Source organism: Toxorhynchites rutilus, chromosome 2 (assembly GCF_029784135.1).
Source record: "Toxorhynchites rutilus septentrionalis strain SRP chromosome 2, ASM2978413v1, whole genome shotgun sequence".
NCBI lineage: Eukaryota > Metazoa > Arthropoda > Insecta > Diptera > Culicidae > Toxorhynchites > Toxorhynchites rutilus.
In genome coordinates, this window is record NC_073745.1 from 118,657,641 (window position 1) to 118,680,798 (window position 23,158).

Below are 23,158 nucleotides of genomic sequence, written 5' to 3' on the forward strand. Positions count from 1 at the left end.
AGTTGCCAAATATTATAAAATTTCGGATTTTTTAAATTTCTGTTTTTATGAATCGTAACATTTGGTTGGTGCGAATTTAATGATTTTGCATATTTTCAATGAAGCAACCTCAAAAATATATTTAAAAGAGGTAAAATAAGCCTTTTAAATACCCATATCTATAATATTAGAATGATATCCATAACAACTTGTCCAGGATTGTCTGGAGAGTATTTTCTCGCTAATTCGTACAAAAGAACGGTGCTCAACTCCATTGCAATTCAGGAACAACTTGAAAATTGTGACTCTTTCGCAATACATGACCATAGCACCGAATGCTTCGTATACAGCCGATACACAATAACATATTGTTGGATTGATGGACTTGCTATCAATGCGGCGAGAATGTTCAGCCCAGAAATTGATGGATAGTGAAGCAGCATCGACATCATATCAAATTTCAGCTTCATCTAATTTTAGTGAGAATGTGAATGACATGCATATTGAATTCGACTATGAGTACACCGTCGATGAAGCGAAAACATTCCTCGACAGAACAGGAAAAAATCGTTGTTCTATATAACTGGTTACATCATTTAAATAAGTCAGCGGAAAAGAACATGTCAGCAGTGTAACAAAAGATTGGTAGTCAGCAAAACACAACCTGTATTGTATCAACCATCTCTTTTTTCATATTCAGAAGCTAGAGCTAACAACTCTCCCATCTGCATAGTGAATGAGGAGAATTTCCATTAATTCCTTCACATTTCCTTTAGACTAAATATCTTAATATTCAATAAATTCACTAAGGTACACCGGAGTAAGTGTACCATCGGGGTAAATGGATCAATTGATTTTTATAAAATCTACTGTACATTCGTTTCGATCTAAATGAACGTCTTATAACGAATCGATCCCTAACAACACCCCAGCACCAATACTACGAACAAATCTAGTGTATGTACACATTTATGAAGCGCAATACGCGAAACGTCTTTTTCAGCTCTAGAAAAAGTTAGTTTGCGACGTCAATGTAAGCTTCAGTAGGCGCTGAAAGCAATTGTTAAAACAATTTTTTGTTATTCAGGAAACTATAACAAAGTATTAAACAATTCTAGAATGAATAACAAATGATTCAAGCATTATAAGCTAATATGTTCATCATGATACACTTCCCCAGTTATTTAATTTAACTGGGGGAAGTTGATTTTTTTTTGTTCACTTAGAGTGCATCATAATTAGTTGGCTTATTTCGCTACCTGTTGGTTCAATAGAAAATTCAATTTATTCCTTATATCATTCCAACAGCAATGGCTTGGACATACGTGAAGAAAAGGTCGGCACCGGCATATTCTAAAGCTTCTACAGATGCGGCCATTGACGCTGTAGAAGGTAAAAGAATGACAGTGTCCCAAACTGCACGATGCTATGTAATCCCCAGATTTACTCTACGAAAAAGATTTAACGGACAGAGAAGCGTTAAAAGTACTACAGGAGGAAGACCCACTGCGATTTCGCTGAATGTCGAAGCTAAAATTGCCTCATGCATTAAAACGATAGATAAATGGGGTTTTGGCTTATCCAAGACCGAGGTTCTACAGGCTATCGCACGGTATCTGACTGAAAACCATATTCCCAATCCTGTCAAACATTATTTGCCCGAAGATAAATATGTTCATCACTTCAAGAAACGTCACGGTTTATCTCAAAAGAAGGCTCAATCTATTGAGATTGCTCGAAAGAGAAATGACTAATTATTTTCAACTCCTAGAAGAAGTGACTTATGGAGTTCCTCCATCTACAATGTAGATGAATCTAGTTTCTGTCTTGATCCTACTCGTGTGAAGGTTGTTGGAGAGAAAGGGAGATCAGCACACCGTGAGCAGCAGGACATGCCAAAGAGAATATTGTCGTATTGATGGGTGGGAACGCAGTTGGTGGAAAACTGCCTCCGTTGATGGTATTTAAAACAAAACAAAACTATGGACATGCTGGATGACATCTAAAGAAGACGAGTTTCCTGTATCAGCTTACGCAGCTACTCCAAACGGATGGATGAATACTGAACCATCCACCAATCATTTCGAGCGCAAATTTTGAAAGTGATTCCGAAGACACGGTCAGTTTTTCTGATATATGACGGCCATTCATCGCATATCATTCTGAAACTGATTGAAAAAGCTATGGAGAAGCAAGTTGTGGTTTTGAAACTCCCACCTCACACAAGCCACCTGTTCCAATTGCCAAGTGATTATAATTCTTTTAATGATAGACTCACTTTGAAGAAAAAAATGTATTTTTTCTCAATTGACTTTTATCTATACACTATTTGAGCTAATAAAAGTTAATAAGATATATTTGCCTTTTTTTCGCCTATGATTTTGTATTATTATCCATATGAACAATCATGATCCACTTACCCCTTAACATAGGGGTAAGTGGATCACCTGGTATTCTTTTTTCAATTCGCTTCTATAGTGTTCTAGCCAAACCCAAGATTCTAGTTTCATACCTGTCTTCTTTACAATACCCTCAGATTTATTCCATGTTGAGTAGACGGTAAAATACTATTTTTCTAGAATGTGACACTAAGTTGAAGAAGGACTTTTCATTCTATTATATCCACTTGCCCCGGTGTACCTTATTTCTAAATTCAAAAAATTAAAAAAATCGACTTTGTTTACAAAATTTATCGAAATCAGCCAATGAGCGACTGACAGAAATTTGATCCGTAAAAAACCCCCTATTGTCTGATCTTATCTTAGCTCCGATCCAATGTCACCTCGGCCTTAGACACATAACAACGGCACAGAAGGTAAGGTAAATGATGTTAGTTTGTCCAATTGCGGGTTTTTTCATGCAACTAGTAAATGCAAACCGATTTTTCTTCATAAAAATCGCATGTAATCAAGACAAGTTTTGGTTTGTTGAAAAGTTCCAAGTCTCTAGTTACTAATAATACCGTAAAATGTTCAAATTATTCTTTTGTTTATGTTTTTTTACGATTTTCTTTAAAGAGAAATTATGAACATGGTTTGTCCGAAAAATGATCACGGTTTGTCCGGTCTTAGAAATCGCCATTCTTGAATGAAAAAAAATCGAACTTTCAAATACATGTTGCATATCTCATTGCTTGAGTTACCTGTCATCATATTCATTCATTCATAACTTAGGTTTTCTTCAGAGCCTATTGTTGCGCATTTTAAAGCAGTCAACACATAGAAACAACAAAACAAACAAAATGCAGCGTGCCAAGCGGTTGCCATAGTGATCATGTAGACAAACCAACAGCAGCTAATCAGTCAAACCATGATCACAATTTAGGTCATCGAGAAAATGGTGTGCAAGCATGATTTTTACAATATCTTTAAGTGGTAAAATCCATAAAAGGTCAGAATACGTACCAAATAATCATCTGGTGGTTGATTCAAAGTTTGCTCAAATGAGGGACGTATTGACACCAATAGAAGGTGGATTTTATAAACCTTTAAAACAAGTGAATCCGTAAAAATATCCTATAGAACTACTGTAAATCATGAAAAAGATTTGTTTTATTTATGTGTTTGAAAATATTTGAATACCTGATTTGACACAGTTGCGCTGAACTAGAGCATTCAGAAAAGTGGACAAACCAAGATCTTATTTTCGACTGGACAAACCAACATCATTTAGCTTACGAGGTTTTCAAAAAAAAAAGAAGTGTCGAAGATGTACAAAGTTGCTGGTTGTCGGTATGGTATTGTTTGCAGTGGTCCCGGTGGTGATGTTTTTTTGCATGTTTCATGGTCTTGAAAATGGCTCCCTTTTTTCAGTTCTCCGTCACTGCGAAAAACTGAAGCTACTTCAACTCCGAGTTTGACAACTTTGCGTGTGATAAGTTTAGATGTTCATGTAGTGCAAGCAAAATTTTCGAGCGTTGCTCATTTTGGTAGGACCCCATGTTGAGAATTTTAGAGAAAACGTCAAAATCAAAAAAGAAACTTAAGAATAATATGTCAAATTTCAAGTTGACCAAATTTTGATCGTTTTACCTTTCAGCATAAACGTTTAGCCCATCGATTATCCCATATTACTTGTTCACATTACATCGGTTGATGACACATATTTTCAATGCCTAATTTTACTTCATAGGAAAAACGCAACTGTGGTTAGCGCTGAGATGACTTTTTCAAAGTAGACTCTTAGCGAAGGAGTGCAACTGGAAACAGGTTCCCTCGAATGAAACCTACCACTAAGTACAACAGCTTTGAAGAGTATTTTTTCGTTAGCGTCGCTGATTTATTACTGTGACTGAAGGTTTACATTATTATTTTCACTAATCTAGAAATCTGCTCTTACAAATGCACGAGGAATTTGATGACTGTTTATCTGGGGAAGTTTCGGAAGCTTTACTAAGCGAAAGAGAAGAAAATTAAACGTATGCAACTTCACCAACTTATTTGAAACCCTACTCATACACCCCATCCACTTCATTCAACCTCTCCTATTTAAAAACAATTTGGATCATCTGGTTTAGCTACCTTTAGAATAATTATAAAATTTGTGTAAATACGTCATAACATCAACAACAATTAATTTACTGCGCATCTCTGCTGTGTTTTTAATTTTTTGTTACTTCAGGACTAGTTCTGTAACACGCCGTATTTTCTTTCGCAAGAGATAATGGCCAGGTATAATACGTGCTTCTACCAGACTATTGTATGTTTATTCTTTGCTATATTTTGCTCTCTGCGAACTTAAATAATGTTATAGTGTCGTTCCGTTAGCAAGTAAGCGATGTCAAGATATAATAGTTTCACGCGCCCATGTTTTTCAGGAGCGCTCAAAAGCATGCCTCAAACACTACTCTCGCTTATTGTTTCTGGTTTTGTGTGCCTGCGTTTGTATTTGATTGCATTGAAGGGATACGCCCCACGCTAAGAATAATTGAATTGCTTACTAATATAGTAACTTTGCGTTAAAGTTAGCAAGCTGAAACTCCGTCCTGTTTAGCAGCAAAACAATATTTTATAGTGTGACTTTTTGCCGTAAATAAATCTCGATTTCTAAGCGATTCTTGTATATTCAAGTAGTCATTTGTTATAAAGCTAAACCTAGACAATAAAGCTTTTTCAGATCCTCTCACGAACGCAAATACATTTGCCTCCGTTTATCACTGGAATGTGTTTCCTTCGTATTCGTTGCGTCGGTAGCTTAGTCCACCGCAAGTGCACAAGTTTCATGATCCAAGTGTCCTATGCACTCGATCGAGGGATGGTGGCCGGAATCCCACATTCCAGGACCACATCGTTTGCACAGTCCGGACAGCGTGCAGGGAATTTTCGGAAACTGGCGGAATTGGTGCAATAGACCCCTAGCCTTGCGTAGAATCAACTGACCGTCCATGTACATAGCTGAAATATTAATCCGATTATATATTGTTTTACGATCATGCAGTAACGCAGAAAATTAACTCACCCAGCGAGCTGAAGTGCAGAAGCATCTCGTCGGTTCGCAAATCTTGAGCGATCACGTCATCGGCGTACACTGCGATTATGGCCAGGCATAGGAACAAGTGGAAGTAGTCGGTCAGATAGTTGGACCAACACGCCTCCCACATGCGGATCGCTACGGCTTCCGTGAACTCTCTCTTGAAGCATCTGGAAGCGTAAATGGTTACCACAAACAACGGCAATCAGACCCAAACTATACTTACAGAAGGATCCAACGATGGCAGAAAAGTAATTCCATCGCGTCGGTGTGTTTCTCAAGATGTCTGAAGAAGTTAGGAACCATCAGGCGTATCAATTCCCGCAGATAACACTGGAAAATATGTGCGTTTCATTATGTTTATGCGATTATTTACATGGCAAAGAAAATTGGATATACTAATTCAACATCATTCATTTCATACATATGACTTGAAACTGTACCATTTAGTTAAAGGTGAAGCCGACACAGTATTCATTCAGTCACAAATTGATGGGAAATGAACAGGATGATTCGGAACCCAACCAAGTGCTTGGCGATATCCTTTCCTCGTAAAGGCGTAAATGCTCGATTCTAAGCTAATATTTCGTGGTCATATCGCATATATTATATCAAAAGCAACTAATACATTCAGCTTTTTGTTTCGCTCAACTAAAAAATTCACGGATATTTATTGCGCATTGGTTCACTCGATCATTGGGTATGGATTATCTGGCCATTAGGTACCATACTACCCAAGACAGCATTATACGCGTTGAAGCTGCCTAACGAAAGTTCATTGAGTTTAACTTACGAAGATTACCTTGGAGTCGTTGTGAACTTCTCGTATTCGATTCGTCACATGGTCGGCGAGATATTACCAAAGCGTGCTTCATGTTGGATCTTACATCATATCACGTAGATTGCCCAGAACTTCAGCAATTAGTGATTTTTCCACACAGCTTTTTCCAGATATCGTTTTCTCATACAAACTATGGCTATACTGTGAGTCTAACGGTCCTAATTTGATTTAAGTTTGTCCCGCGCCTCACTTGAAAAACATTCTGCTTCTGCACTTACGAATTCTCTTGTTAGAAGCTAAGTGTGTCAGGGTAGTATTTTTTCAAACGTAATCGTAAATAATCGTTTAATTTTGAATTCAAATATGTTCAGCCCTGCGCTTCGACCAATTCAGTGTGAATAACAAAAAGGTTTCGAAGATCTTTTGTAGTTGTGTAAACCAGAAACTAGAAAGCTGGGGGTAAGATGGACAGGTGGTTGATTTGTATAGTTACATTTCGAGTTTCAAATTTGTTAATTTTTGTTAATGGAAACCCCTTTTACTTGCTATTCTGAAATGGTAAAACCACCCTATGAAAATGAATACTGATCAAAAGTGGGAAGGGGAAACAAAAATCGAAAATCGAACACAATTCCGCGTGTGGATGTTTTTTTGTGGCTTCGATATTAAGCATTTTGAGTGGCTTAATTTCAAAATTCATTTCACTTATTCACAGAAGCGATATTAGGTATGTACGGAAAAGTAAATTCATTTGTGGGGGGAGAATTCAAATTATTGAAGTGAGGGGGAGTGGACTGTAAAAAGTCTGTTTATCCTATTCCTAAGGAATGTTCTGCGTCTATAAACGGAAATCAAATTCCCAAAGGTGGACTATCTAGAAGCTGTCTGGAACCAAAAGCAAAATAGTTGAGGATCTGTCCGTTTATATTACTGAAAGCACTGACGAAAAAATCGAATTAATACAACTAGAAGTGATATTGCTTCTAGTTGTATTAATTCGATTTTTTCGTCATTTGACGGACATTTGTGATGAGCTCAGACCTTGGTGGAATAGAAATACGCTTCGTATATTACAAACCTGTCCATATCCCCCTAACTATATTACCCGAATCGAAAAAAGGTTCTACTTTTTGGTTTGTTTTAATTTTAGTAAAAAACATTGAAAAACACAGTTTTGTAAAACATTTGGCCGATTATTTCGAAAAACAGTATATTGAATTGTAAGAAACTGCTTTAGAGTTTTGAGAAATATGACTTCCCAAAGATACAACTTAACTTCTTAACATATCCGTCTTTCCCCCACTTCCCCTACGGTTCGCCAAATCAAACGCAGGAAAGGTTATTTCAATTTGGTGTGGGGTTTAACAACTTTTTCAAACTATACATGTGCCGTTGGCAAAGTAGCTGGCTTTCTTCATTCAAGTGCAGTCCGGTCACCCCGATCCGAACCGTTCTGCTCTCCAAAATTTCCTGAGCCCTTCCGCCTTCTTCAAACCCCGAGGAGGCTATCTGGCGTAGTGGTAACATCCGTACCTCTCACGCTCAAGGTCACGAGTTCAATTCTCACTCCCGACATTCTTCCAAAAATGGAAGTAAAAGTGACGAGCCAGCCAAAAGAGTTGAAGTCACTATAATACAGACAAAAAAAATCTTCAAACCCAAGCACATCGACTAAAACCCCGTTTTCATCGAGAGCGGACTGAAATTTCAGCAAATCACGAACTGGGTATCCAACTTCTCAGCTTTACTGGAGCAGATAGGTGGAAAGAAGAAGAAACGATAGTGTGGAGCACAATAGATGTCCCACTCTCGTTCATCAACAATACGCGAACAAATAGGCGAAAAGGTGCCCATGACGCGTGTAGTACTTAGCTGCATAATTTTATTTTATTTTATTTATTCATCGTCTTCGAGAGTATCGTACAGACTGGTTATACTTATGATATATTCTTAATCCTAGCTTTAAAATAATCTTTGGTCATGTTGAAATCAAAAATTTGGCAGACATTGTTGAAGGCTCGAAGGCAGGAACTGAATGGATTATTGTAGCCATAGCATGTTCTATGTCCGGGAACAGCAATTAATGCGGAGAAACGCAGCTGACGTTGAGGAACGTTTATTGGAATATGCAGAAGAAGATCGGCACACTCGATGTTTTCACTGAGGATGTCGAATACAATCAGTCGTTGCATCTTCAGTCGCCTTGCCGTGAGCAATTCCAAGTCGATTAGACGACAACGTTCCGAATAATGGGGAAGATGGACGGGATCATTCCACGGGAGATGTCGCAATGCAAATCGAATGAAACATTTCTGTACACGCTCGATACGTACAATCTCGGAAACGTGGTATGGGGCCCAGACCGGTGCAGCGTACTCTAAGTTGCTCCTCACTAAACTACAGTACAAAGCTTTTAGTGCATATACGTCGGTGAACTGTGACGCATTCCGACGTATAAATCCCAGGATAGAGAATGCTTTGGAGGTGATAGCTGAGATGTGATCGTGGAAACGTAGCTTTGAGTCCATGATAACACCCAAGTCACGGATAGAATGTACACGATCCAAGAAAAGAGTGTCGATCTTGTATCGGTAATCTATCGGCTCGTAGCAACGACTAAAGGTGATCACCTTGCACTTACTTGTGTTCACACGCATGCCGTTGTCTTTGCACCACTGCGCTAGAGAATCGATATCGGCCTGCAAGCTGCAGCAGTCCGCAGCTGATTTGATGACTCGGAAAATTTTAAGGTCGTCGGCAAACAATAGTGAGTGATGAGTCTTTTAAAACCACTATGACTTCTGACACAGTTCACTTGTTTCGCAAAGGTACTGATTTCACCTCTCTGAAGAATGGTAGGCCTGAGCGATTTCCAATCAGCAAAGAAACCCTTAGAAAACTCCAAGAAAAATCATCAAACTACCAAAAATCATTCCAAATACGACAGAAAACCTCAACAAGGCGATATTTGTTCTTTCAAATTTCGTCAACCAACATTCTTTATGTTTGCCCCAGAAAGAATGGCAAGCAATTGAAGAGAGCGTATTGTTTGGGAAAAAATTTCAATAACTTTGAGTTAAGTTGAGATATTGACAAGTTCTGCGTCGCAAAATTCTGTATTAGTAAACTCTAATAGTCTTTTCAAGAAACTGTCTTGAAAAGACTATTAGAGATTAGAGTATGTAGAAAAAAGGCGCTATATCGGTTATTTCAAGAGATAGAAAAAAACTTTGTTCTACAAAGATGTCTCAAATAACTGGGACTACAACATTGTCGAACTATGTTTTCATCTATCTATAGATATCAGGGCTCGAAATCTTCGAAGGTGAAAAATGAGGACCGACTCTACTCTTAGCAGCTTCGCTTCGACTAGAACTGCTTCGGCAGTCGCCGCCAACAAAAAGCGACTTGACTAGCATTGACTAGCGAGGATGACTGGTGAACTAGTCCAGTCAGTGGTTATTTTAACTGACTCGACTAATGAATATAAATCTGCCTCTTCATTCAACTGACTTCAATCCACACTTCCATTTCCCCCTGACACTAATTCAGGTGCTAAAAGTTTAAATTAGTTTGATGCAAAAAAGAAGTTACCCCATCAATGGACGGTTTATTGTCTACCCATCGTGAACTCAAACCAACGAACTTAGACATTTATCAAGTATGCTATAAAGGTCCTCGCGTTAGTATTAGGCGTGCAAAATAGCGCACACACCCTGCACGTTATTTTATACGTGCAAGTAATTTTGGTGTACGATACAAAAGAATCTAGCTCACCTGTAGGGTATGTTAAACCACGTTGAACTCAAGCATCGGTGCATGCACATATACATGGGAGAGAGAAAGAGAGGAACGAAATCGTTTTGGGGGAATTCTCTTCAAAATGCAATGAGGACACTTTGACTGGGAAGAATGAAATGATATAGTCGAGTCGGTAGAGGGAGATAGCGACTAAACGCCCGACTGATTGTTCAGTCGTTTTGGCGGAGAAACTGCTTGAAGAAACCAAAAGCCATTACTAAATGACTATACAGGGTTTTCCATTTCGGGCTTCCGAAAGTATACAGCCCTGCGCTGACAACCGTTTGACATAGCTGTCAACCAAAGCGTCATATCGTTAGTTGAATGTCTGCCATTTTACAATATGGATCGTTTTAGCATCGCACAACGTGTTAATTTTGTTAAATTATACTATAAAAATGATGAAAAACCGGCAAATGTTTTTCGAGCATTACGGACGGATTTTGGTCGTCATAGACGGCCTACAGAGCACACAATCGCTAATGTAGTGCGTAAATTCGAACAAACTGGATCCGTAGCGGATATTGTAAAACCTGTGCATAATTTCGCGTTTTGGTGATGCCAATTGGCCGTCCAGATCACGCGATTTGAACCCGCTAGACTTTTTTTTTGTGGGGTTATGCGAAAGACCGTGTCTATGCCAACTCTCCGCAAACTCTTGAACATTTGAAAGACAACATTCGTGAATTTATGACCGAGATACCGCCCCGTATGTGCCGAAAAGTCATCGAAAATTACCTGTTCCGGATCAAGGTGTGCGAGGAAGCCCTAGGTGGACATTTGAATGATGTTGTATTTCACACATAATGGCATGAACCAAACTTTTATTTGAAATAAAAGTTTCATCGAAATTCGAATTCTAAGTGTGCTTTATATCAATTTACTTTCGGATTTTAAAATAGGAAAACCCTGTAGATATAGTCAGCTGACTATCCTCAGTTGAATATGACTATGCAGAGCCCTGATCAGGATCATTCTCGGACACTGACGAAACGGAGAAATTCGTTGAGGAAGATAAGGAAGTACAGAATGCTCATAATAGTGACAAGAAATCAAATTGTTCAAGCAAGCAAGGTCCCGTCAAAGTTAATTTGTACGATATTAACCAAAGTGCTTTGCTCATCACGCAAGTCTTTGCTTTTTTCCCAGTGCCTTTTGTAAGAAGTGAAATGTACCGACGGGAACCACAGCACTGAACCAAGGAGTAATTGCTTTTGTGTAAATCAACATCAATTTATACCAGCCCATGTTCCTCTCAGCTAGACGTCAGATGGAACATTAATTTTCCGTCTTTGTTCGAAACTCTGTAAACTTGTCGATAGACAAGACACTACTTTCATATAAGGATCTTCCGTATGAACCGTATTCCGTATGAACATTTGATTCCGACCTGGGGAGATTTCTGATTTTTACGTTGATCCTTCCATCACACAAAAAACTAATGAATTATGATAATTTTTCAAATGACTTTGTGTACAGTGTAAAATATCAGATTATGTTAGAGTTACGTAACATAAGGAGGAGGACAGTTTGTCTTGCGTTACTTTTCGTTACATAGGGGGGGGGGGGGATCCAAAAATCGCATTTTTAGTGTTACGTAATTTGTGTACCATGCCTAAGGAACTTTCGTATGAACATTTGATTCGGACTTGGGCAGATTTCTGATTTTCTTGAAATTTGCATTACTTAAAAAATGGAAGTGTTATGAAATTTTTTCAAACAACTTCGGCTTTGTGTACAAATTATGTTAGCGTTACGTAACTTAAGGGGGAGGTGTATTTGTCTTGCGTTGCTTATTGCTACATAGGAGGGAGAGGGGGTCCAAAAACAGCATTTTTAGTGTTTCGTAATTTGTGTACCGCGCCAATTAATATAGTTTTGGTGCAATATCATCATCTATCATTCGCGAACGAGTTAACAACTGAGTTCATTTGAATATGTACCAGAGAGTTGCAAAATCTCTTATTTCATGGATTCTAATCTGCACTGTTTCATGCGAAAGACTCTAACTGAAATGTCTTAATGAATAATGTCACAGTACATCATGAAAGTATTCAGATCTAGCCACACAGCTAGAACAGCTGTAACGCTCGCCAAGCTCGAACAAATACTAAACGCGAGCAAAGGAGTGAATAATCGACGATATGAGCTCATTATATATAAAACTAGCTGGCCCGGCAAACGTTGTTCTGCCATATAATGTATTTCTAGAGAATACTTTGGTTGGCAAAAAATAACGAATATTCTTCAAGATAGTTTGTATGTTATCGTTCAGATCTGTCAAATTGATCTAAATAATGATTTTCACAGCGAAACATACATATGCGTACCTTTTATTTTCGATTTTTCCCTTTTTATTTTAAATATCCTTGTTAAATGAAGATATGCATAGTTAATTTTTTCGAATTTTTCCAATTATCTTAAATATTTTCCAAAGTACTCTATCATTATAATTTGGGTGAAGACAAACTCACAAAATATATGGACGAAGTATATCTAATCAGCCGTTCTCCCGTGATGATGAGTTATACGTACGTGGGAAAAACTCTCTTTTATATATAAAGAAGTCACAGGAGGGTTGTGTCTGAGACACGACCGCATAGTTGACGTAGGATTCCGTTAGGCTATCTGTTGATTTTGGATATGTTTGAAGAATTAAACTCCTTGATAATGATTTGGTGGCCCTGAAAAGGGCAGTTTTGTTTGGTTGTTGGGTATTGTTCGTTTACTCCATCAGTGTTTACAACCGAGTGATGACGACAGAAGGATGGTAATTAGTCGTTAGATGGTGCGTATCAGATAGCAGAGGCCGAAGTGGAATGAGATATGATGAAAACCACCCTCTGTGACCCCAGATGAGATGCCTCCTTTGTTATGTATGGATGAAATAAAGAAAAAAAACTCATCGATGTTATATAAGACAATTATCAATACCGAACAAAATTATCAATTTCTCTCATCAGTAAAAACATGTTACTTTAATATAGAAAAAACATATTTGAAATGGAAATGGTAATTTTCTTTTATAATTTTTAGTTTCTGAGTGTTTATTCAACCCAATGCGAATTTTAATTGGACTAACAACACCTAATACTATATGTAGAGCATAGAGGAAATCACTTTTTCGAATGTTTTTTTTTTTTTTTGTCTGTATTATAGTGACTTTCAACTCATTTGGCTGGTTCGTCACTTTTACTTCCATTTTTGGAAGAATGTCGGGAGTGAGAATTGAACTCGTGACCTTGAGCGTGAGAGGCATGGATGTTACTACTACGCCAGATCGGCTCCACTCGAATGTTTATTCATTTTTCCAACTTTTCTCGCCGTATGAACTTTCCTTGGGTGAAAATCACCAAAGCATAATAGATAGCTTAAACCGAACGACCCGTTCTCGAGCGGGAACACACCTTGGTTTTTATTTATGAAAATTGAAATAAACCGTTTCATATATCAAGTCATTTTTAACACAACTGCTACCATATACAATTTTACACTTACACTTGTGCTAAATTTTTCACAATATACGATCGGTCATTGATATGAAATTTCACGAAGCAACCAACATTAAAGTTCCAAATTAAAATTTAATTTGCAAAATAAATCGTATCACTCACCTTACTTGCAATATAAAAATGCCCCGACTTGCATATATTTGCAATGCCGATTTTCCCCGAGCACCTTGGTTTTGATATCTCTGTGAGGGAACACATTTCGGTGGGAACAAAAGCTCCCCCTACTTTCATGTATTTGCAATATCGATTTCCCCCAGGCAGCTTGATTTTCATGTCTCTGTTAGGCTAGGCGCAAATTGAGAAGCGTATAGCGCTCGTAAGCGAACGCGAAACTACCAACACGACTCATACGTGCCACAAACGTAGCGTGGTGGAGCGCATATTGAGTCGCAGTTTGGTGTAAATAACATGCCACTCGCATACAATGACTGATTAACACAGAGTTGCGCGATATATTTATTTACTAACACAATCACCCGACCAGTACAGCCATACAGTGTCAAACCCACGGCGTTATATGATTGTTCACCAACACAACTACCACAACCGGCATGACCAGCACGAGAAACTGTGGTTCAGCCACAGCGTCGCGCGCGTCGTGTCTCACGAGCGCTCCACCATCTCGCGTCATCTGGCCAATTTGCGCCGTTCTATCTGTTTTCATTATCCACAAAAATAGGCGCAATATCGCGCCAAGTTACTCGCGCTATATGCGTCTCAATTTGCGCCTTGCCTTAGGGAACCGCCGCATGTGTCGTCAATTTCGACCACTCAGATGTGAGTATTTCCGTTAGGACAGGGATTGAGATTTTTTCAATTGTTCGATAGTTAGTTTCATGACATATATATTTTTTTTCAATATAAAAAATTTTTATGGAGTGTCGAAATCGATTGACGCAAACATTTCATCAATCCACCAGCAAATGACTGAGCGGTAAACGGTTGAAATTAGACAATTTTCACGATGTGCTCGATTTTCGATTTTCAATTTGTACCCCAATATGTTCCCGAAAGACGGAACCCTACTTCAAAACTGTGCCGATAAAATCTTGGTTGGAGCAAAGCGAAGTTTCGTAGAGCTCGAGAAGGAACCCGCAAATCGAGTAGCGACAGCATTCGGGAGCAGTCGATTTCATTGTTAAGCAGCTTTGCCATAAATGTTACCTGCTAAATCTTCCCACGCCTGGCCAAGGTGACAAAGCTTTTTAACACTTTGATCGCCCCGTCACCCAGATGTGGGTGACACTTTCTTCGTTGAATTTGAATAGGATTTTCAAACGGAATATGATAGAATAGGCACTTGAATGTAAATATGGGATATGTAGAATAATCAAAAAATCAAAAACATAGAAAATATAGTTTTTATACTATACTTTTAAACGGTTACCTATCGTAAGTATGTTTGTATGTTTATCTGACATTTGGAACACGCCTGTATCTCTGCTGTCGTTATCCGTGTTGACGGCATCGGGCTTCATATTGGGTTGGGGAAAAAGAAATGTCGTATATTGTCAATATATGGCAACACTTGAACATATCTTGTGTTGTACTTATCGCATCGGGTCATAGCATAGCGCGTCAAAGATGGAGTCCACCAAGCAAGAAATTCGCCATATTTTACGTTTTTACTACCTGCGAGATAAAACTGCAACGAAGGCGGCCGAATAAATTCGTGTAGTTTATGGACCCGATACTGTAACGATTCGCACAGCACAGCGTTGGTTTGATCGATTTCGTTCTGGTGTAGTGGCTGTCGAAGATACACCCCGTACTGGTAGGTCAATCGTCGTGGAAACCAATAAAATCGTTGAAATCATCCAAGTAGACCGGCATGTGAGCTCGATTGGCCAGGAACTGGGTAAAGACCATAAAACCATTTGGAACCATTTGCAGAAGATTGGATTCCAAAAAAACCGGATGTATGGGTGCCACACGAGTTTACGCAAAAAAATCTTTTAGACCGAATCAACGCCTGCGATGCACTGCTGAAACAGAACGAACTCGACCTATTTTTGAAGAAGATGGTGACTGGTGATGAAAAATGGATCATGTACGACAACCTAAAGCGAAAAAAGTCGTGGTCGAAGCGCGGTGAGCCGGCCCAAACCATCGCCAAGCCCGGATTGACGGCCAGGAAGGTTTTTTTGTGTGTTTGGTGGGATTGGAAGGAAATCATCCACTATGAGCGGCTCAACTATGGCCAGACCCTCAATTCGGTTCTTTACTGTGAGCAGCTTGACCGTTTGAAGCAGGCGATTGACCAGAAGCGGCCAGAAATGATCAATAGGAATGGTGTTGTTTTCCACCAGCACAACGCTCGGCCTCACACATCTTTGATGACCCGCCAGAAGCTACGGGAGCTCGGATGGGATGTCCTATTGCACCCACCGTATAGTCCGGACCTGGCTCCAAGTGATTATCATCTCTTCCGGTCCATACAAAACTCTCTTGGTGATACTAAGTTTATATCTTTATGTCGTCTATAGTAAGTTCTTCTAACATATCGTTCAAGTCTCCACTTGCGTATAGTTCATCAATATCCGAATCGGAGCTCGATGAGATAATACTCGAAACTTTTCTTCTAGCGCTTTGCACTATTTCGTCGTCACAACTTCCCTCGCTTTCAGATTTACAATTTTGCAAAGTCCGGTCAACATTTTGAGGATGAAAAAAAAACATATGGCGCCTAAGAAAAAAAATTTTGGAATAAACAGGGGCCTATCCGAGTTGCGCAATTATTATTCTCATTCTCAGAAAAAAAAACTTGCAACTTGCCTCTTCATTTAGCTTTTTATCAACCAAGCGCAAAGAACGACGATTATTTTCCCCAAAAAGTGACGTATGTTCTTGGTATGATATATTCACAGAATCTTTGCAATCGATTGAACAGAACATTCCAAATTCTCCAATAAAATTGTAGTTATTTATCGTCATCGAATATAGTTTATAGAATAAGTACGTTCGGTTGAATTTCATTTTTTTATTATCATTGGCAATACTGTACAATTGGCTGAAAAATTATTTTAATAAGTTTTCTAATTAGCAGTCGGTTGATTTCATTCGGATTCAACAGAGAAGTAGTCCTGAGTCGAATCCAAATTCATTATTATCGTTGCCTTCTTATTTCTATAGCGCACCGACAGTTGAATTTGGGCCGCCAAGAAACTCGACCGAATCGCTCTGGGCGACGAGTGTCAACTTGCAACGATCACGATATAGCAGTAAGCTGTCAGGGTCTTGCCAAGGTAAATCTGTATTATTGAGGAATCAGTCGAAGATCAGGAATTGAAAACTGAACTACAGCCACTAATTGAGACGGATGAATCGAAAGCAAGCACTATTATCAAGGTTTTACCCACACAATCGTCGGTCACTTCCGTGAACATAACTATCGCCAGTCCACATATCCAGAATGTGGACATTTCCCCTCCAGAGTCATCCCTTCCCCATAATGAGCGATTTATGCTTTCACTTTCTACCTCTTCTACAGATTCCTCAATTAATCTCCTAGGGCGACACGAATGTACCGTTTTTGAACCCTCTCGATTATCAAGCTCCAGTTCAGTTGGTGGGCATCCAAATTGAAGATGCGCTTTCCAGGATAGGACGGATCAATGGCCTGTAAAGGGTGTGTCACATCAAGTTGCATCACGGAAAAAACGCTGTAGAAATTCGCCCAGTAGACCGATCCTTTTGAAAATTTTAGACAGTAAAATAAAAACTATTAAACAACTTTTGGCATTTTCTTTTTATTCAAGCCCAAGCCCGTATGCTCGCACCTTCCTCTTTACCCCGTCCATAAGGTTCTGTACAACGTCAGGTTGTAGTTTTTTTTAACAGAAATCCATTTTCTCTTGAAGTCCGCCTCCGAATTGACAACTTTTGGGTTCTTCCGGAGGGCCTGCTTCATAATCGCCCAATATTTCTCTATTGGGCGAAGCTCCGGCGCGTTGGGTGGGTTCATTTCCTTTGGCACGAAGGTGACCCCGTTGGCTTCGTACCACTCCAACACGTCCTTTGAATAGTGGCACGAAGCGAGATCCGGCCAGAAGATGGTCGGGCCCTCGTGCTGCTTGAATAGTGGTAGTAAGCGCTTCTGTAGGCACTCCTTAAGGTAAACCTGCCCGTTTACCGTGCCGGTCATCACGAAGGGGGCGCTCCGCTTTCCGCAAGAGCAGATCGCTTGCCACACCATGTACTTTTTGGCAAACTTGGATAGTTTCTGCTTGCGAATCTCCTCCGGAACGCTGAATTTGTCCTCTGCGGAGAAGAACAACAGGCCCGGCAGCTGACGAAAGTCCGCTTTGACGTAGGTTTCGTCAACCAGGCAATGCGGCTTCGTCAGCATTTCGGTGTACAGCTTCCGGGCTCGCGTCTTCCCCACCATGTTTTGCCTTTCATCGCGGTTAGGAGCCTTCTGAACCTTGTATGTACGCAGGCCCTCCCCCTGCTTGGTCCGCTGGACGCTGAACTTGACAAATTCAGCTTATTGGCGACATCCCGGACCGAACTTCTCGGATCACGTCTAAACTGCTTAACTACGCGCTTGTGATCTTTTTCACTGACGGAGCATCCATTTTTGCCGTTCTTCACCTTCCGGTCGATGGTTAGGTTCTCGAAGTATCGTTTTAGTACTCTGCTGACCGTGGATTGGACGATTCCCAGCATCTTACCGATGTCCCGATGTGACAACTCCGGATTCTCGAAATGAGTGCACAGGATTAATTCACGACGCTCTTTTTCGTTCGACGACATTTTTCCAAATTTACGAAAAATTGACAGTGAAGCATGGCCAACGTGATCTATACACTCTTATCTGATTATAAGCGAATGCTGAAGATATAATTCCTAAAAATTAAATTTCTACAGCGTTTTTTCCGTGATGCAATTTGATGTGACACACCCTTTAAGCGATAAAGGATATAAAACCTAATTGTCGGTTGCTTTAGCAATAACGGCATTTCGATGAATAGCGATTGAAAACTTTTTATCTTATGAGACGCCTAAATCACTTATTTGTTCAACTCTGTAGAGCACAATATCTCCAATATGGTAGTCGAAAAATATGGGCTGCGATATTCGGTGAAACGCTATGATGGAACACTTCGGAATACTGACAATTAACTTGTGGCTTCGGCACCAGTCGACGAACACATTAAGCAAATGTTGTAAACTATGACAGTCTTTAATGATCTTTACCGCACAGTACAATCTCAGATCATCAGCATAGATTAATTTACACACATCGCCAAGTAAAAGCGTCATTGAAGAAAATCGTGAAAAGAGAAGTTTCCAAGTTGCTACCTTGAGATACTCCATTAAAGTTTTGTCGCTAGTTTGACACGAATAACTCTGCCACGCAGATACGAGTTGAGCCATTCAATTAGTCTATCCAAGACACCAAGATCTTTGTTGTGTTTGATAGTTTAGGCGCTAAATAAAAACCTTTTTCATTGAATGCAAGAATGCAATTGATTAAAATTTTTGATTGTGGGTTTGTCATGCGGTACAATGTAAAGTATTCGTGTTATGGTATGATAGTACCTGTACAGGGTGGCGCATAAGTCACGCAACCAATTTGCACAAAAAAAATCGTATAAAAAAATGTCGTCAACAACTAAACCGCTTAAGAACCAACACGCTCGATAGTTGCAGCGTGATCGTTATTTTTTTTCCTTCAGAGAGCGTTGCGTGACTTATGCGCCTACTTGTAAAACGCTGTACGCGTACAATGCTATTACAGCTGTATGTCTGTCCATTGTATAATGGCAACCCCCTTTACTGAAGACTGAGAGTTATGTTTAGTGCGAAATATTTTCTTCGTAACGCCACCTGGTATAACCCGATCATATTTATACAATGAATTTCATTTTACTGCATAACTGAAAAATAAAACAAGGAATGATTTTGTTCAGCAAACTGCTCACGACACGTATAGTCTCTTCTGTAGCCGCTCAATAGGAAAATATGCTTGTTAAATACTTCACGTGGCTTACCTTATTGAAACACGCCAAACTATTATTTTGAGCGTAATGTTTCTTGGCGGGATTTGATAACTAAATTAAATTTGAAATAGAATCAATAAAGTACTCAAGTCCTATAGAAAGGAACTCACATAAAACTGGCGTTTATAAGCACTACTCATATCGGAAGAGGACGGGAAACACTCTTGTGAAAACTAAGAAGGAATAATTGCTTGTATTGATACGATATCACTTACATGATGAAAGATTCACTTACCAAATTCCGATCGATGTCATTATCAGTAGGTGTGCAAACAAAAATTGCCCGTTGCATCAATCCCACGAAGCACCAGAATGTTTCCGACTCATTCTTTATTTCACACAACACAGGAGCCAACAAGTCACTCATTCCTTGTGTATAACTGAAATTGCAAACATTATATAACGGATGAGTTCTACACAAACACCCGAAAACTTACGACATTCCCGGATTATAGAAGGCGTAATTAAGCAGTATGTTCTTCATGGTATCAATATTGGGATTATCTTCCCCGGCGAAAAATGGATTCCCACGATCTGTGCGGATGACGTCCTTCTCAATGACACATTGCACCGTGCGCCAGAACTGTGCCTGTGCCTCGGGTGACATCGAGTACAACCGTCGTCTAGTGATTTCCTCGTACTCCTGGCGGCGAATTTCCGCCAAGGCTGCCCGATCCTCGAACGTCGAGTTAGTGCTGTAGCAGTGCAACAGGAAGGGCCAAACCGTTTTGCGCAAGCTTTTCTCCAGGCCTCCAAAGAAAACGCATTTGCGCAGCTGTAAGTCATCCTCGATTTGGCCCTTATCGTTCAGCAGCGTTCCGTAGAAGTAATCAGTTGTTATCTTGTTGACTTTCCCCTCCTCTGGATGAAGTTCGGACTTTCGCACTTCCGGCCGACACACCATGAATTGGCGGTACGGAAGATTTGGCTCGTCTTGACCTGAAACTATCACATCTTCAAACTGTAGCTGCGTAAATACTTTTCCATACAACCTGGCGCAAGTTTGATGTTGTGCAATAGACAGTGCCACTGATGCAGTACTTGTGCTAGGTGGTCCAATCCACCATGATGAAAGTGGAGAATTTTGTACTGAGACTCACGCGAAGCGATCACCAGCTGGCCGGATGTGCAGTTCTCGTCATTGAAGAATAAACGCAATGCTCGCATTTGACTGAGGTCGACCGAAAACCTGAAACTCACATAACTTATGAGGTTACAAATTCAATCATTTGGCGGGAAAGTATACCTTCTGCATTTCACTGGGGCCTTCCTGCTAATTATAGGCGAAGCTGAAGCACTTTCTGGGAATGCCAAATTATGCTTGAACGCCAGTAACTCCGGAGACATCCAATTGGGGTTGTTTTCATCGGTAGAAGAGATAGAAAGTGAACGCATAAATCGCTCATTATGGGGAAGGGATGACTCTGGAGGGGAAATGTCCACATTCTGGATATGTGGACTGGCGATAGTTATGTTCACGGAAGTGACCGACGATTGTGTGGGTAAAACCTTGATAATAGTGCTTGCTTTCGATTCATCCGTCTCAATTAGTGGCTGTAGTTCAGTTTTCAATTCCTGATCTTCGACTGATTCCTCAATAATACTGCTGGATAAATGTGTGTCACAGCTGATGATTCCCTCATCTTCTTCCTCGTCGTGCACGTCATCTCTACTATACTCGGTGCTGTTACAGATGCTAGCCTTATCCGAATTTGAACTAATGCTTAGTGTTTCGGAGTAGTCCGAACAGTTCATAGATTTGGTATCGTTTGAAGTTTGCGCTATGGTATCGTTGTACGGCTCCAAGAAGGGATTCGTATTAGCAATCTTTATCGTTGTAGTGAATGGATTATCTCCCGTCTTTTCCGGTGGATTAGGGACAACGTCGGATTTTGGTATTTGCGTCTGGCTTATCGATTCCTTTTGCTGCTGGTGGAGTTTTAGTTGTTCCTGTTGAAGTTGCTTCAACTTATTTTCGCTCAAGCCATTCGTTCGGAAGAAAGCCACATTCTCCACCGTTGACGGGCATTTCCTCAAGGTTGAATTCGGGATCCATGTGAGAAACAGTGTTGGCCTCTTTGCATTATTATACTGATCGATAAAGGTTTTGGTGGTAACGGTGAGATAACCAGGATAGTGCAGTATATCGGACTCCTGACGGATAACAGCCGGCGGGTGGACGCAAATGTTGTTCTTGCAAAACAGTACCTCATTATCTTCGTACAAAAGTTCGCTGCTCTCATCACCATCATCATCACTGCCCATAATGTAGCTAGAGGCTCGCTTCAATATGTTCACAATGGGCATCTTTAGTGGCTATGCTGGAAATAAAGAATATAGACTTAGATCTAGATATACGATGGATATTGCTAACTTTTCTTGTCAATGTCGGAGAAAAAAAGATGATTTTTTAAAAATAGGACCATAACTTGTGACATGGTTCATGATTTATTCCATTTTCGTTTACATGTCTTCAGCGTTTCGATGACGGTCAATTCGTAGTAGGGGAAGGGAGGGTAAGCCCGCCACTGAGGATAAGACCGGCACCCCCTGAGTTTTACTAGAAAACTCTGATAAACTACGTTTTTGAATACTATACATGCTAGTATTTATTATTTTAGACGTTTTCAATCACATCGAATCCACCATGATCCGTCAATTGTTAAACTATAAATCAAAACAAACTCGAATGCCGATGATATGCAGCCGGATGTAATTTTCCGTCAGTGAAGTTTAAGCTTTTATTGTTGAACGCGGTTTCAAATTCTTTTCCGTTGCTCTACAGTTTGTCCCCTGGATTGTTAGCAATCACTGGGATTCGAGTTGAGGTAAGTTAAAGCAATAAGTTAATAGAAATAGTCTTCTTGAAAAAATGTGTGCTGTCGGGGTAAGTCCGTCACCCTTGAAGTGGGGATAAATTTCAGATGCCTCGCAGCTACCAAAGGAAAACGAATCGAGGGAGTTGGTCCCAGGAGAACCTCACCCTTGCAAAAGAGGCTATTGCTAGTGGAGTTTCTATCAAACGTGCTTTCACGACTTTTGGAATACCCAGGTCTACATTACATGATCACATTTTTCAGAAGGCGGTAAGCTCGAAACTAAGACCAAGAAAGACCCTATTTACGGTGGAGCAGGAAGCGGAAATCATGCAGCACCTACTTGACCTAGAAAACCGATTTCATGGCATCACGAAGATTGACGTACGGAAGCTAGCTTTCGAGCTTGCTGAAAGAAATGGAATCGCTTGTTCGTAAGTTGTTTTTTATGAATTTAACTACTGATGTAAATTTAATGTTGGATTTGAGCTGTTTGATAAAACTAAATGAACTTCATCATTGAACGAAAAATAATGGCTATATGGTCATAACGAAAATAATAAACTAATTACAAATAAACATAATTTAATTAGTTTTATTGCCATCATAATCACAAAAACCTGAAATAATTTACCTACAGTCATGAACTCATACTTCTCTGTGATTTCGAGTCGAATCCTAGTGTGATTAAAAGCGTCGTATGACGGATATTGATTCAAGTAAGAAGAAAAACTGACCACCGGTAAGTGTTCAATGTGGTCCTAGATTCCATTAAACTTATAATTGAATTGTGTG

General features: G+C 39.7%; 1 protein-coding gene across 4 annotated transcripts in view; it reads right to left on the reverse strand.

Moving 5' to 3' along the window:
- Nucleotides 1-3,230: 3,230 nt before the first annotated feature.
- LOC129771139 (TBC1 domain family member 16) overlaps nucleotides 3,231-23,158 on the reverse strand; it is a 32,133-nt gene continuing 12,205 nt past the window's right edge. For 2 of the 4 annotated variants that reach the window (XM_055774528.1, XM_055774529.1), the window contains exons 2-10: nucleotides 20,794-21,868; nucleotides 20,540-20,736; nucleotides 19,985-20,486; nucleotides 19,783-19,927; nucleotides 19,658-19,720; nucleotides 19,539-19,598; nucleotides 5,675-5,781; nucleotides 5,437-5,618; nucleotides 3,231-5,372 (exon numbers count right to left, since the gene is read on the reverse strand). In XM_055774528.1, coding sequence (XP_055630503.1) covers nucleotides 5,173-5,372; nucleotides 5,437-5,618; nucleotides 5,675-5,781; nucleotides 19,539-19,598; nucleotides 19,658-19,720; nucleotides 19,783-19,927; nucleotides 19,985-20,486; nucleotides 20,540-20,736; nucleotides 20,794-21,854 — 2,517 coding nt within the window. In that variant the 5' untranslated portion in view covers nucleotides 21,855-21,868 and the 3' untranslated portion in view covers nucleotides 3,231-5,172. The remainder of the gene's footprint in view (nucleotides 5,373-5,436; nucleotides 5,619-5,674; nucleotides 5,782-19,538; nucleotides 19,599-19,657; nucleotides 19,721-19,782; nucleotides 19,928-19,984; nucleotides 20,487-20,539; nucleotides 20,737-20,793; nucleotides 21,869-23,158) is intronic. The other 2 variants (XM_055774530.1, XM_055774531.1) reach the window with 2 other exon arrangements.